Here is a 17,617-nt window from a genome sequence, read left to right on the forward strand (position 1 = left end):
GTGGCGGCATTAACGGTACAGTGGTATTAGTGGTGCATATGTATACCTACATTAACAGAGAGAGAAAGAGAGACAGACCCGATCCGGACGCGGTCCCGCGCGTCGCTACTTACTGATATTTATTGCGCCCAGAAATGTGTATGGGCCGCCATAAATCTCCGCATTCACACGAAGTTCCTAATTTACATATTCTCCGCCGAGTGCTTCTCTCTATTTCTCTCGTTCTCGTCTCTCAGTCTCTTTCTCATTTCTCTTTCCGCGACTTTCTTCTCGTCCTCTTTTCTTGTTGCTGCATCCCTTCGTTCCTTTCTTCGCGCAATGCATCATTTTCTTATGACGCTTTCCTTGAATTCTCTGCTTTTTTTGTCTAGTTTACACCGACACTAACCTTATTTTACGTCAAACAAACGACTCGCTTGCTAACCCAAAAAGTTGCCGAAATTAGAGTAGATAAATGGGATAATACGTGAAAAAGGTCTGTTCTTTTCGACTGAATTTTTTGTACTGTCTATTTCTCTCTCTCTCTCTCTCTTCTCTTTTCTGCTTTCTCTTCAAAGTAAAGAGAAAAAGAAGAAAGATGAACAGTAAGAAGTTTAGAAAAGAATAAATCAATGAAGAAATGCTTATTTAGAGGATACCACTTGACTCTTTTCTCTCTTTCTGGTTATAAAGAGCATTTGTAGTCATTTCACAATTTCATTAGATCACCGAAAATTGCACATACCAAAATTTAATCCAAAAAATTGGCGTTCGGGGGAAAAAAAAATTCAAAGACAACGAGCGTGGACACCGCCTTCCGTAACGTGCTTCTTAATGGTGCATTAACCTTTGCCGGCCCTCGAAATAGCTCGTTCGATTGCAATTAAGGTATCGATCGTAAATTCGTTCGCCCCCAAAGAACAACTTGTAGCGACGCGAAACGAGCAGCTCGTAAGAACTCGCCCCCATCGTACTTTCTCCGCCTCGGAGCTGTCAGAAGCGGCGAGTCATTTTTACAAACCGCTAATTCGTTACCAACTTTTATCACTGCGCTCGTAATTGCATGCCGCTCGGTCGAGCCTTCATTACGAACCTAAGCACTTTCAATGTTCATCGATCAATCCCGGAGCTTCTAATCTATCCAGCGTCAACATGTATGCGATTATTTCCTGTTAAGGTACGATCCTAACTTTTTACCGGCTTCCTTTTTTAATTTCTTATTAATAGCTAATAAAAAATTATCTTATATTTTATTATTTAAAGAAATGTGAGTGATTAATGCCTGCTTCCACCAAGTTAATTTACTCTTCATCTTTTTCTAATTCTAAGAATTAATAGATAATTTTTTCTAATTCCTAAAATTAGAAACAAATAAAGAGTAAATTGAACTAAGATTAAAGATAATCTTACATTGATGGACCGGGTCTAAGTGTTATAAATGCAAAAATATACAACTTCTGACATTTAAAAATTTATGTATTACTCATAATTTAGAAACTTTCTATCAGCACGAATAGGAAATGACTGTTAATTTCGTCGTTGGCTTCGTGCCGCCTTCATCGCGATTTTATCGTGGTTAATCATCGGCAATCTCGACGATTAACCCTTCCGCACTTGAAACGCGGGAGGATGAAAACGCATCTCTCCCGCGCGAAGTACGACGAGGTGGGCAAGGGTTAATACCTCACCTCCATCCTTCCCGCCGAAATCATCGCGGAACGAGGCGTGAGAAAACGATTATGCCCGGCAAGGCCGCTCTCTCGTCGAGGGGCACCCGCCGATACATTATAATGCGTATTTATGCGTTCGATGTTGCGCGCGTATGCGTCGCACGCGTGTGCGGCTGGCGCAAAAAAGAGGATAACAAAAGTATAGTCGTCAAGAGGAAGAGATAGAGTGTGAGGCGGAAGATGCGGTGCGAAGGAGAGAGAGAGCGAGAGAGGGAGAGACGTACGGATGCAGGACAGGCTGCAACTGCTCGGGGGTGGGAATGGATGCTGCGCAGCGGGTGGAGGAGCGTCTTCCCCGAGAGAGCCTCGTAAAATGGAAATCAATTACATCTACACTTAACCACTTAAACTGGTTTCGCCACGGTCCTAAAGTCTGGTCCTCTCTCTTTCTCTCTCTTTCTCTCTCTTTCTCTCTCTCATCGCGTGGGGATGAGCAATGCGTGCGGGTAGATGCACAGAGGGAACGTTATACACAGTGTCAAGGAAAGGAGGAGGTGAGGAGAAAATGAGGGGAAGAAAGTACCAATGAGAGAGAGGGAGAAAAAGGCAGGAAAAGCGAAAAAAAGAAAGAAATGGGGGGTACGTACAGAGCAGCCGGTGAGCATTGCTAGAGGCTTCACCCTCTCTTCTCCTTTTCTTTCTTCTCCTCCTTCTGCTCGTATCCTTCCTTTTCTTCTTCGCCTTCTTCTCCACCTCCTCTCCTGTTGCTCTTCGTCGGTCTGCGGCGAGCCGCAGATCATTCGTATCAACATAATTACAAGCTCGGGAGCCGCCTCTCTGTTTCTCTCACCTCGCTCCACCCATCACGACGTAACACACGATCGCTTTCGCGCCCCGGTGAAACCTCCGTTGTCTTCTTCTTCTTCTTCTCCGCCGTCTTCTGTTCCTTTCGCGTTTCTTCCGACCGTGGATGCCTTCTATCTAGCCGCCGCGTCCTCCGTCGCTGACTCAACGGGTCCTTAAAAGACTCTCTCTCGAGTACTCGTTGAATGTCTTCGGAGTAATTGGTGAACGCCCTACGTGCAATTTAGATGTTCAATCTTGGTTTCCTTGTTTTTCCGAATAAAAAAAAAAGGTATTATTAAGCTACTCTCCGTGATTGGTGAGGATTTTAAATTTGCCTGTTTTTATCAAGTTCCAAGAAAGATATACCGAGATCGTTATGTTCGCAGATGCGACTTTGTCTTTTTAGTGATAACTTTATTATAGTTTTCAGCTATTAAAGTTGGATATTTTTATAATAATATTTCAAATATTCTATATAATTCGCCTCTGCAATAAAATATAATATGTTAACACGGGACGGAAAATTATACGTAATGCACTTTATGTCAATTAACTTGATCGCTTTGTTTCCTTTTTCTAATTACCTGCTATGGCTAAAAGTGTCATCATATATATTATAAAAACAATGTATGTTTTCGATATTGGCATCTGATTTGACGCTTCATATTTCGCTTCGCGTTTAAACGAGGGTTAAAGGGCATCTCATGTCGTCGCGGCTGCGCTCGATCGCGCGAAACAGTTGCGGTGCAGCGACCCGACGCGCCCAACGACGCGACGTGAAGCGACCGTCGCAATGACGAGGACTGTACAATACGATATGGCGATAGCGACATGCTCCCGATGCTGAACTGAGGGTTCGAGTGACAGAAAGAAAGAACAAGAGGAAGAGAGAGGGAATGAGAGTGAGAAAAGGTGTTAGTCATGGAACGAATCGAGCCCTTAAAGCGGCCGCATCTGAGAATAATTGCTCGCTGACAGGCCGTGAAATGAATTTATTTAATTTCAGATAGGTATAACAGAATTACACGGCAGTTGAAAGTGCGACGAAGCTTGGGTGGCGCGACGAGGACGTACATTGGGGGGAGAAAGAATAGGTGACGGAAGAAACGCGCAATTCTACTCTCGAATCGTCCGCGACATGAATGTAAAGTATGAAATTCTATAAGTCTTTGGTCGATAAAAAGACATGATAAAACTAGTTATGTCCTCTTGCGATGTGAGAATTTGATCAAAAAAATATAATTCTGCTACTATTAATTTTTCTTATACGATATACAGAATGTAATAAAACATGTGTTATCCGTTAAATAAATTCGTAGAATCTTATAAATTGATACATAATTAATAATTGATTAGCAATTAATTGTAACGAATTTTATTAGGAAGAGGTCACTGATACTGACATAACACTTTGTTTTTAGACAGTATTTCCTAAACAAAGGTTAAAAATAAAACTTCAGAAACATAAATAAAAACTAAAAAAAACATATAAATGGTAAAACGTAAAGAATACAAAAATCCCGTTAAACATTAAATGTTAGTATAAAACATTTCTCATTCATTTATATGCATACTTTATGTTCTGCAAGACACAAACATGTATCGCGAGTTTCTTTTCTTGAGGATTATCTCATAAATACACCGCGGTTACCTTTAGTCTATGAGACTATTGACATTATAACGCAATAAGAATTAAATTAATTTATGGTCTGTTTTACAAACAGGTTTACGCTGCATCTTGATTTTATGTTTAAAATCGTATTATAAGAAAATAAGAAAGAAAAAATATAAATAAAACTAATTTAGGAAACTATAAATATGATGTAATATTATCAATAATATTGCCACTATTATTTAAACTATGCAATTTGGAAAAAAAAGACTTTATTTTCGCATTTTTTTAGAATTCATTTTTATAGTTGATTTTGTATAGAAATAAGCCATAAATATATGAAAATTGTGAGTTTGTACTTTTTTAATTATTTAAACAATATATTTTTATTAGTATAAAGTGTAATAATTAGTTTCCGAAAAATAAGGGTCTACATCAGTATCGGTGATTTCTTCTAATATTATATAATATAATATAGGAATTTATTTTTATTGTAGAAATTCCTAATATCGATTTTTTTATAATATTTTAAAGATAATGTTCATTAAGATTTGAGTAAAAAAGAAAATGTATAATTTCAATTAAACATTTCTCAATAACGATAAATAATTTATTTATAAACGAAAAATTACGAAAAATAGAAATAAAGAAAGATCGATAAAAGCTCATTCTCACCGAAACCAATTATCGACCTGGAGAGACAAGCCTTTAAAAAAACGCAAAATGTACAGGTGATTGAATGATTGGAGTTATCGGTTAATGAAAATTCATTTATTTTCGTCGTGCTACATCGAGGAAATACGGAGCTGTACTACTCGCTACTATAAGATGTTTCTTTATGTACAAATCTGCATCGTCTTGACAAGACGCGCATTAATACTATCGCGGTATATAATACAGTTACGTCGAATCGTACTCTCACGCACGATTTCATGCTTCCTCGCATTTACATGCTTAGCATACAAGCATACATACATACGTACATACATACATACATGCATACGCAGTTGTCACGTTACAACAGATACTTCTCCGTTCTAATGAGAGCGTAGAATAATTTACAAGTCGAGATCGAAAACCAGAAATAAAGATTCGCGTACTTCGCGATCTTCTGTGATACTCGCAAATCTTTACAATGATGAGATATTACGCGAACACGAGGCGAGGCATATCCTGAGTCTGTATTCTTGAATTTATATTGCATATAAAAATTTATAATACGTAACGCATACAGTATTTTTGTACACGATATTTTACAAGAATAAGATCTCTGCCGCTAAACCGTTCACACACAATACACACACACGCACGCACGCACGCACGCACACACACACACACACACACACACAGCGAATCGTCGAAATTTATCATAACGCTGAAACGCTTGCGATTCTTGCGAATAAATTCGATTTTCGAGTATCCAAATGCTTAGATCCCGTACATATTCCTGTATACTTTGGATATCTCATGTATGATTATAAATTTGACGTGAATGAGTATGCACATAAACTCACGCATAGGTATCTGTAACTTCTCGGGATGCCTGATTCCATTGCACGTATTTGAATATTTTTGAATAGTCCATGTTGTTGATACGAAACTTGACACTGTTAAATTCATTATGTCAAATTATACTCAATTTGAGTATTTTTAACTATTTCTTTAGATCGTCATTCCTATTCAATTTAACTTAAAGAAAAAGTATTAAATTTGAGTCAAAATTAGTTATTATTTACTAAATGTGTTAATATGAACGATATTTATTTTGAAACTAATCATAGAAATAAATTAATTTACACTTTGACACACTTTGGAAATTGAAAATAATAAAATGTTATTTAACTCAAGGAATGGGTTACCACTGCTCCTTTGATATCTAACAGTGCAGCTGCCATCGATACGTTCGCCCCGTGCACATTAATGGAACGACATGTATACATAGAATTACATTTATATATTATATCATATAAATATCTACGCGTTACATACACCCACGCACACACACACACACACACACACACACACACACACACACCCTAGTACTCAGTGTGTTAATCTATGATTAACTACACACTGATGCTAGAGACATTCTTCTTTGGTTGCACTTGTGTGCTAAGGAATAACACGAACATTAAGAACACCACACACGCTTAAGCTCGCAAACGACATACTGCGACATCATTTTCCATTACTCCCTTGTACATTCGCGATATAGAACTAATTGTAAGTGACATCAAAGAATATGAGAAATCAAGGAAAAATCATAGGTTCGATTCTAATATTCTTAGTTCTCTTCCAGAAAAATTTTGGCCTAAAAATGTAATAATATTAATTCCCCTATTATTAACGAAACTATTAATATATTATTAATAAATAACACAATAAAATTATAATCCGTAACATGATAATAATTCTAAAAATTATTAATGAACAAAAAAGGTACATTTATGCCAAATATCATGTTCCAGAAATAAGTACATGTATTCAACATAAATTACCCTTCTTAACATATAATAATTACATAATATAATAATTCGCAGAACCTAGAAAGATTAAAATTGAATTATTAGTTTAGTTATAATAGTTTAGCCTCTGATGTATATTATTGTTTTGAAACTATTTAGTTAAATTAATAAAATTTATGCCTTTTAAGCCATTGCACCAACGTTATTTTAATTTTAAGCGTTATTTTAACTTAAAACTCTTTCCCCCTTTATCTCTCTCTTTTTCTTTCTCTTTTGATTTTAAAAAGAGAAAGAGAGAGAGAGAGAGAGAGAAAGGAAGAGAAAAAGTGTTTAAGCCTCGTTTAAAGTCAATTGGGCTTCATAGGATATTTGAAAAATAATTCTTTAAGATGGCAAATAAGCTTAATTTTCCAACTTGAATAATAATAAAGGCTCGAAAGAACATGTAATAATATCATACAATAAAGCTACATACAGTTTCTTTGCTTCAATTGCACAATTTAATATTATTCTAATTTACGACCTATTTACGGTTAATAATCATTTTCATCCTGAATTCCATATTTCTTTATCGCTGTAATAACAGTGCAACGAGATGTCACTTATTTTTATATTGCTACCCGTGATCAGATCTCTGTCGACAATAATATAACGCGTGTATGTACACGCGCCATCGCTCTCCTGACGAAATAAAAACGTGTCAGGACAATTTCGATTTCAGTTCTGATCAATGCCTGTTCCATAATCACAGAGAGAGGGAAGAGGGATGATGCCGCAGTCGTCGAGTCGCTAGCGCCAGCGGGGATCGCTAATTGGGGGAAGACGGGCGTGCCCGTAACGGCGGGGGTGAGCTGGCCGGTGTTGGATAGGGCACGTACCTCAGGTTGGTGGGGGGCGAGGACCGTCGCGAGATCATTGCGACGGAGGGTGGTTGCCAGGGCCACGGCAGCGGCGGATATGGGAAACCGGGGGTGGCTGTAACAGCGGCGGTGGAATAGAGTGATGGAGAACTGGCTGCACCCCTGCCGTATAAGAGCGGTGTTGATACCGGCGCCAGCCAGGATGATAACGCGTGTCCGCCGCTCTCATGCTGTTGCTGTTGTTGCGCGGATTGCTGATGGTGTTGCTGTTGCGGCTGGTGCTGAGCACCCAACGTAGCGGCTACCACAGCCTGCGACGACATAGCAAGGTGTTCGTAGATTCTTACCGGTGGTACACCGCATCTCATCAGCTGCTGTTCCATAATCTCCATAGGATCTCTGAAATAGTAAGAGACAGAGGGTATCGTTAGCATACGGAAATAGATGGGTGCGATACGTTTGATGTCTAGGACAGATCTCTTAATTCTTTTCTTCCCAATTCTGCATCGCAAGTAAAAAAGAATTTTTTTAGATTACTTTAGCTTAAATGTGATTCTCGTATACTTTTATGAACAAATCAGTAGATTTGCGCCCACTATGTGCATTGTTATTTAGACTTTCTGCAATAAACTTTCTGTTAGTCATACCACTCATATCGCTAGTAGTGAGTCAAAATTCTAAGTCATAAATCTTAGAAAGCTTACATTCAGAACAAGTTGCATTAGATCGTTGTGTCATAAGATTTCAATCAGATGGCAGTTTTCAGGGCAAACAACAAGACACTGTGTGATTGGTCAGTCATAACATAATTTAAGTTTCAAATCGTAAGAAATAGAATTGGACCATCTTTACTCAGTCACTGATTAACTTATTGCCTTATGACTTATTTACAATTCTGACTAATTACTAATAGCTTATTATATGTAGGGAGCTCCCCTCAGTAGACATAGGATAGAAAGATTCTCAAATATTGTTATCCCTTTTTGATATTTATTACAAATCGCAGTACTTCTGCATGCAATATCCAAATGTATTTTTACTGAAGATATTAAGTAAGAGAGAAATCCGCGCGTCATTAATAATATTAGCGGAATAATCGAATAGGCAGTCAGATAAAAAACTTCATTTATAAAATTTAGCACACAAGTCGTCTGGGAATCGGCACTCGCTGGGCACCGGGATTAGATGAGAAACCGATCGAGCGGCCGCGCAATCGTGCGACCGAGAGGTCGCGATCCTGCACGCGGCGAATCGACCGAAACGGCAAAGATCGCGCCGGACGAGCAAATAAATCGTCTGAAGCCGCAGGAACGCGAGACAGAGCGAGATAAAATCGTCCGTTCTTAAGGCGAGAGAGGCGGCCCTCGCCGGTCGGCTGATTAATCGATCGACGTTATCGGCATTAATAGCACTTAAAAGGGAGTAAATCAATGAGATTCCTTCACGGACACAGAGTCGACAGAGAGACAAGACAGAGAGAGAATGGCGGGTAATTAAGATGAGCTTTCCCCTCATAGAGACGTACGTACGAGGTGAGGTATACAGAAGTGAGAGAGGAAGTCAACGACGATCGCGAGAATCTCTTTCTCCCTCAAAGCAACAAATGTGATGGATGATTTCGTGCGTTAGGCACAGGCTTAATTAGGGTTAATTACGCGCGATTGTGCGCGGACGCGCCTTCGTTGCTTCGTTACTATCGCGGCAGAAACGCTAACGAGCGGATTATTGGCTGATCATGGATGAAAACGCGTCGCGAATGGTGAGAAGGTCATTTTGTATCTCTTTCTTCCTCTTTTCCCTTCTCTCTCTCTCTCTCTCTCTCTCTTTCTCTCTCCCTTTACGTCGACGATAATTAACGACCAAGTCTCATTGCGCACGGAATCACGGCGAGTCACTTCCTACTTTCGTGATTACGCGCGGGAGCGGCGTGTAGAGACACGCCGATTATCGGCCGGTCTATCTCAATTATTAAGGCTTCATTACGATATCGCGAATCCGAAGCGCGAGGCGGCGCTTCGTAATTGCTTTCGATTTCAAGCCCGGCGAAACCGATTGTGCAAAGCCAAAGACCGTAGGAGCGAAGGCTTGATGGATTTTCGACTTAGCGTGGCCTGAAGGAGTCCCAGTCGTTTTCCGCCATTTAAAGCGAACGAGTCGAATCGGTTTGACGCTAGATAGACTTCATTTTGTTCGATTAGCAAATCTCAAATCAATAATTCGCTTCGTTACTTGAGTTTTACGCTCGTTTGATTTCTTAATTAATTCTGATGCTTCTCTTACCGTTTTCTGGCTTGTATAAATACGTAAGACTTAAAAAAAGACAATTTTCTATATTTTTATCACAGATCTAATGTGTCCATCAATGACACCCTTAGCTATATTGTTTCACGTACTTATTCGGCGTTATTTCAGTAATTATACACATTTTTATAATTTTTTATTTGTACCGAAGGTGACCTAAACATGGATCGAAATGTTTAATTTACCCATTGTATTGTAAATTAAAGTTGTTATACATACGAATAACCAACATCAGCTTGTAATGATAATGTAATAAAATCTTGATAATATTAGAAAGGATATAAAAAAGTGAACCACAATTTCTATGAATGTCTAATGATGTGAAATTAGCTAATTTATCAATCTAATTAATATTTTATTTAGAGAGAACATTATAGGAAAAGCGTGTCGTTCTCTTTTTGTTAAAATTAAAATCAATGTCTGTTAAACAGCAAGGAAGGATGTGCATTCTATGTATTTCTAACATCTTTCCAGATCAAATGATTTGCCAAAAGTTTCGATGTCTACTTGATCTCAGATCTTGACGAAGGCAGCGTCAATGGATGGCTGCCGGTTCTTCGCGCTTCTCGAAAGTCAAGTGGTTGAGAGACAACTTGATACTAGTATCCTGCCGGATAATTGAAGCATGGGCCGCCCACGAATAATACCTCTTATCGATCATCCAGTTCCGCGAACCAGCGTCCGTCGAGATATCCGAAGACGCCTTTATTCATAACTGGCGTTCGATAACTCGGCATTTCGTGCATGAAATAATTTAGGGGCGTGCATAATAAAAAGGTTCCGGAACATATTTGTTCCTGTCCTTAGAACTTTAGGCCGTATCTTCAATCCACACTCTCGTATATTATATAAATAATACACGAGAGTGTGGATTATATAAATCTGATATAAATATACATATATACATAAGTTTAATCGTTGTAAAAATAATTATAAAATAATAAAATAATCGTAAGTTAATTGTTATAAGAAATAGTCTAATATAATAAAATCTACATGTTATACAATTGACTGTGAATACAATTAAAGGACAAAATGTGTCAAAAAAAGAAACATGACAGAAAGATTATTACTATGATAAAAAATTATTATCTCATAGAAAATTGTAAAAAGAAAATAGACGAGAGAGATTAACGTTTTTCAAATAGAAAATTGTTTGTTACGTCGAATAATCCGTCATTCGTGGGACATTCGGCGCGAAGCACTTCATCATCTCGCGCGACCGACGTCGTCGGGACCATACAATTCAATCCCGAACAGCACCCGTAATGATTCTGTCTCCATGGACTGGAGCCAGGGAGGGCTGACTCTCGCGAGTCTAGTTACCCCGGAGGTCACCAGGGCAGGCGACACCCAGTCAAGGAGAGAAGGGTTCGTTCGGTAGTTGCGAGCCGGCACGTTGACGACGAGAGACCCAACTCGTAAAGTCGTAAAACCGTGGTGCGAGAGCGAGACAAAACCATCGTGACTGTGCGAGACTCGGTCCACGACCGAGAAAAATAAGAGAGTTGCGAGAAATGAGGTCTGTCAGAAGGGACTCAATCGCAACGATTCTAGCAAGATCTTTAATTATTTTATACCTTTATTAGGGTTCTGTGCGTGTATATGTTATTTAGATGTGGGCGAAGTTAGGATATTTGAAATAATTTCGAGGAATTTTCTGAAGATATTAAATATGACGGCTGAAATATTATAAATTTTAGTATACTTTTGGAATGAATAATTATACAAAATGATATGTCGTTGCTATCCAAAATTATATCATAATGCAAAAGCGTTTTTATTTCTCTTGTTATTACAAAAACCAATCTAGCTTAATCTTCTTGGGTTAGTTCATTAGTAGTATTGAAGATGAAAATTTTTATGTAACATTGAACACTGAAATATAGAATTTCTATAAAGGCTATATATCGATATATATATCAACAGAATATATACATATCAATAGATTCTTCAGGATATTTTTATAGGATATTTTTGAATAAAATTATTTAAAAAAAATTGTTTTTTAATGACAAGACAATGCCGCCTCTAGAATATTAAGATTGTCTGTATTCCTTGCAAAATGCAGTAACAGCTATTACAGTGATAACATCCGGTGACTGCAATATTCTATCGCGTACAGTATTGATATCCGATCGAATCAAGAGACGGTGAGGAAGTGAGACGGCGAAGGGCAAATCAACCAAAAGACCCACTCGTGAACCAAAAGACCCATTCTCGAGTCAGTCCAAAGAGCGCGACTATGAACGGGGGTGGACAAGGGAACACGGTGACTGCGGGAGCAGACGGTGGGACGTAAGGAGGCCTCGGGAACAATGGGTCCGGTGTGCAGTCCGCGTCTCGGTTACCATTCGGCCGTACCGCTTAGCACGTAACACGACACCCGAGGAGGCGCACGAGCGTACATACACACACCCTCGTATCACAAAACGCACACTCAGACAAAGGATACACGAACACATACGCATATACACGTAAGCGATGATACGTGGATGCATGAGAGTAAGCTTCGAGCGGGAAAGAGGAAGAGGCTGCGTGCAAGAAGAAGGAGCCTGGCCCCGGAGGGTGAAACCAGCGACGGGGGAGTGAGGAAGGGATTAGGAGGCCTGGGGCTAATCGCCGTCCACTCGGACGTGCTGGACCACACACCGGTGCGTCCGTCCGCGGCCATTCCTCTTCTCGTTCTCGTGAAATATCGCTGTCAAGAGCCCGAACTCTATTAGTCGAGTTCCGCGAGTATACTTGCCCGAGTACTTGCCTCGCGTATCGATTCGCCTGGATCGATCGTGATCCGAGATCCCGCGGATAGCAGGAACCCGTGAAGGAGGGTAGGGCGGGGCGAGCGAGCCGGTGATTTAGGCGGATCCCGAACGTGGATCTCGATCGCGATTACGCGAGTGCGGCTTGGAAATCTTAAATGTACGAAAGTGTCAAGACTCCGCGTGGTAGTCTATGTCTCGCGTAATTTAGATGTATTAACACTATTAACTCTTATTGTTAGTACACACAATTAGATCATTTGTAACTTGCATTTCTTTGAGATACTAAGAGCACCAAGTTATATACAATTTTTTTATATATATAATTTACACGGAAAGAATAATTTTGCTGTGAATGATCTAATATCAAAATTTTTTTTGCAGCATTGCTCATAATTTTTTAGTTTCTAACATACAATAATTATTTTGATAGTCGAACAAAATTATTTTCAGATCTGTAGATTGTCCAATTCAGCAAATTTTAGATCTTTTAGCAAAATTTTCAAATATTTTCATTCTTTTCAAATATTTTCTAAAATATATGTAACATCTAATAATTTTGGTATATGTTTGTAAAATTGATAAAAATTAACCTGGAACTCAAACAATTCATCGTATGTAAAAAATCGGAAAATTACTATGTGTACTAAAGTGATAAAAGATTACGTGTAATGTACAGATATACGTAATTTAGTATGGTATTATATAAATTATAATATCACAGTTTGCTTGAAAGTTATGCTCTGTACATTGATACACGAATACGAATAATATTTTCCGATAGTTATATAATTGTAACGAGGAACTATGATGCGCTCGTTTCAGAATAGTAAAGTTTCGAAAGTGTCAGACAAGTGAAGGGATGTAAATCCAAGGCGAGGGAGATGTTACGTGCTACCACCATTCGCCTTCGGCGCGCTATCTTTCTTAGTTTCGAAAATAGCTTAATCACACGGGGCTCGTAGAAAAATCCAGAAATCAAATTACACCGTTCGTACACGGAGAGGAACAGGTAGGCAGTCCCCGTCATACACAAGAGGGCTCACGCGCGTCGTGTGTGTGTGTGTGTGTGTGTGTGTGTGTTTTGTGCGTACGCAAAACGGAAATGACGCAGCGCGCCAGCAACGCGGTCTCCTGTGCATTAAGGCCCAGGCTGCAATTCACGGCGGAGTGTGCTAGCGCTGCGCCTCTCCCCGGCCTTGAATTATATCCTTAATGTTTTCATAAAGCTTCCTTATGTACAGACAATAAAAGCCCTAATTACAGTCGTTCGCCGGGCGAGAGAGCGGCCTCCGGGGCCGGCCGCCTATTACTATTCGCGCTATGCCGGGGCTCCCGTAATTGTTACACCGCGATAAATATTCCTCATCGATCTGACGAGTCTGCGTTTTCCCCCATAATGGCGCGGTTACGGTCGAAACGTTCTAATTAGAGGCCACCGCCGTTACCCATTAAAATGTCCATGACGTTCTCGCGGCTACACCCCCCTCGAGTACCACCATTCAGGAAAGAAAGAGAGAGAGAAAGAAAAAACAGAGAGAGAGAGAGAGAGAGAGAGAGAGAGATATTAGTCTATAAATAAGAAAGAAACATCCGGCACAGTCGGTTCGAATTTTTTTCTAACCACACCGTCGTAGCGTTCGTGTTTAGACAAATTAAATCTATTACAAGAGTGATCGCTGATCGACAAAAAGATCTCATTTGTTTTTTTGCGAGCTCGATTACAAATTTAGTGTTAACTCTTACAGAACGTTAACGATAAATTTACGTATAAATGAAGCTGTATTATTAAGCACTATGCCTTCAATGGTCATCAAAAGGTCTAATCCATCATACTAAAAACTAGGACCAGCAGGGACAAGCTTTTAAAAATCCAGTTTGTTATACATATATTAGTTTGGACTCCTTAATAGTCAATATTATAACAAAGAGCTTGGTAAGTGATTTCAATTTTTAAGTAATTTCATGTTATTGTACATTAGTAAATGTTATGAGGAGATATTGGATTACATATTTTTATACATTATTACAAGATTGAATTTAATAGTGCACTTATTCTTTCTTTCTTTTAAAGTTCATAATTATCTAAATTATTTGCGTTTATAAAAGTCTAAATTATAAATAATTCGTTACTAAAGGTATGAAATAAATAAAAATTTTGTGTTAAATTAATGAAAACTGGCTTATTTCTTTTTACATAAAATTTATGTATCGATAGTAATACTGTATTTTTCAATATCAATAGCATTTTAGGATTCAAACAAATCTGAAATTATTCGAAAAACATAAGTTCATACGTCGTTTAGCGAAAAATATAAAATCTATATTTTTCATATAAAGATTTGAATTACAATATAAGACTCCGCAAAGAAATTCAACAATAATATGATAATGTAAGGAAATGTCAATGAAATAATATTTTTCAAGACAATTGAATTTTACGACGACTATCTTTACTGTAATTATCACATATAAATTTCTTGTCATTCATTGAAAAGTATTATTAAAAAGATTTATTAAGTGAAAGAAAATCTACCGAGAAATACGTTCAACATAAATTGAGTTAAAAGGGCTATATTCGGTCAAGGTGGATCTTGGTGTCCAATAATATCTTTGTGTGAGTCAGTCTATTTTCATTTAATATTTATTTACGCCACGTGAAAAAGACCTTTGTGTTCTTCCTACATATATTAATTAGTGTAATTAAAAATCTAGATTATAAATATTTTTTTATTAATCATCACTTGGTGATCGAATTGGTAAGACACCCCACACGGATTCAAGAGATTCAAAAATTCCTGGCTAAGAAGATTTTCACAATAAATTATTTAGAGTGATTTAAAAACGCTTATGAGAGCATCAGTTAAATTGCTTGTCAATTTAATTTGTGATATTACATACTCCAGCTTCAGTCTAAAGTTGTATTTTAAGACCGACGAATAATCGGCGTGTAGTTTGCTTAAACTGGAAATTATAAAAATTCACATAAAGATATTATTATTAGGCATCATTTATGTAAAAAGATTTAGTTAGATGGAACTGAACATTCAACATTTTTAATTTGGAGAATTCCTTCGAAAACTTTGAATTATGTATCTATTATGTAAGTTATTACACTCAATGGATTCCTCTTATGTTTAATTGACGTAAAATCACACTAGTGTTAGAATTGGATAAGCTAGCCGACAGCTATAATTGAAGAAAAAACATTTCCTGGACGTAATAAGCAATAAGACGCTTTTTATGCGTAATCGCATGTGCGTTGCGTCCGCTTCTCCAATCGAGAGAAGAAAGAAATAGGAATTGATCCGTGGAGAGTTAATTGGAGCAAAACTGACGGCGTCGTGACGGCTTTTAGCGGTTAATGGCCGCATCCGTAATTTTCGAACGTATCTGTTTCTTGTTCCCCGAAGCCGCTCTGACAAGGAAATATGGTATGTTCTCGCATGGCTTAATGTCCCGTAATTTCTCTTGGAGCCCTTTTCTTAGCAACGTCGTCTGAGGGCCCGCGGTGCCAGTCAGGTGAGCACCGCGAAAGGGGCCCTTTTCGGGAAACGAAATCAGCCGTTCTTTCTCACGCGAACCTCCTTAAGTCCTCGATCATCGCGTAGGGACAACGGCGTCTAGCAGAAGTCTAACACTCTCAGAGAAGCCGTCCTTGCTGCTCGCCTTTTGCGTTGTTCTATCGCGTGAGTCTCAGTATAATTTAATTAGCGATCCAATTACACACCAGCCGCGCCCCACTTGCCTCGTCTCACGACCGTGAGTTTACGCGTTTACGCTGATAATTCGCACATAATATTTGCACGCCGGTAGACTCCGTAAGCACGTAAATAATAAAATTACGGCCGTTTGTGGCATAAGAATGCAATCACTTATACGCGCCGGTGATCGCCGTCGAGCCGATGTTAATTGCCAAGAATCGCTACCGGTGATTATATCGCGCACAGATTATGCTTGGTTAGCTACTTCAAATTAAAACCTCCCGATTTTCCCGATTTTCCACAAACACTCGAATGCATGCAATAAAATTTAATTTTCTTAATTTTTAACGTTCTTTGATTCATAACATAATGCAAATACTTAAATATCTCTTCGAATTTTCGCCTTAAAATTCAGCATAACGTTGCGACGAACGCGTAATTATGTATTATCTGATCTCAATTTAATGATAAAGTTAATTTACACGATACTTCGTGCTCGACGATACTTTACGGCTTCCCTTAATTGATCATCTTTTTGACACCTAGTCGATAAATTCCCCAAAATCGCGCGCGGCGCGCTCAGGCGACGTAAAATGGCTCGCGATATTAAAGCGCGGGGAATTCCGAAGAGAGCCTGTTATTCTCCGTCTACCCCGGGGCTGACATAGGGCATTAGGTAAGTGGTAGATAATAATAGGTTACACCCCGCTGATGGCCGAAGGTAGTTCATCGAATGTTGCGGTTTGGCTCATCTCGGTTCCTCTCGCACGCATCCCACGGGGACTATCAAGCTCCCTCGTGGAATGCTTTACCATTCGGGTGATATTACATGATTCGAGAAACGGGAATTAGCTTAGGACAAATGGAAAACAATGTTCCGAGTATAATCGAATAGATAATGTTTATTTTAATCTGAAACTAAAAGTTTTAATCGTACTTTATCACATTTAAAAAAACAACTGCTTTTTATAAATTTTTTTTCAATTATAAGACTGTCGGTAAGGATTTTAAATCCATATATCTCTTTAAAGGTGAAAAAAAATTAATCTACATTCCCATTTTCTAGACCATAAAATTAACTTTTTATAAGTGATTTTTTAAAGCAAGAAAATATCAATTAGTAGGCTAAAGTCTATAATGTCTAAAAGAATTTCCTAACGCTGTTTCCTAATAACATGTCTGAAGGTCGTTTGAGCTCACGGGCCGATGTCTATGAAAAGGAGGTCGATTAAATTTGAAGAAAAAAAAAAGAGAGGAAATGAGGAAGCTACATTGGAATTATTGAGAGATTTATGGCTAACAACTCCGCTCACAGTACCAACAGTGAGCGAGCTGTCGTCGCTCAGGATGAGACTTCGTGATAGCGGAACATGAAGAGAGACAAAACGCATGAAAAGGAAGAAAGCTGGTTCACTGAA

General features: G+C 38.6%; 1 protein-coding gene across 1 annotated transcript in view; it reads right to left on the minus strand.

Annotated features, from left to right (window-relative positions):
- Positions 1 to 7,176: 7,176 nt before the first annotated feature.
- Positions 7,177 to 17,617, minus strand: part of LOC108729441 (T-box transcription factor TBX20) — a 69,521-nt gene continuing 59,080 nt past the window's right edge. The window contains exon 6 of the mRNA XM_018458566.1: positions 7,177 to 7,831. Coding sequence (XP_018314068.1) covers positions 7,381 to 7,831 — 451 coding nt within the window. The 3' untranslated portion in view covers positions 7,177 to 7,380. The remainder of the gene's footprint in view (positions 7,832 to 17,617) is intronic.

This window comes from Mycetomoellerius zeteki, unplaced genomic scaffold (genome assembly GCF_001594055.1).
Source record: "Mycetomoellerius zeteki isolate Tzet28-1 unplaced genomic scaffold, Tzet1.0 scaffold73, whole genome shotgun sequence".
NCBI classification, from domain to species: domain Eukaryota; kingdom Metazoa; phylum Arthropoda; class Insecta; order Hymenoptera; family Formicidae; genus Mycetomoellerius; species Mycetomoellerius zeteki.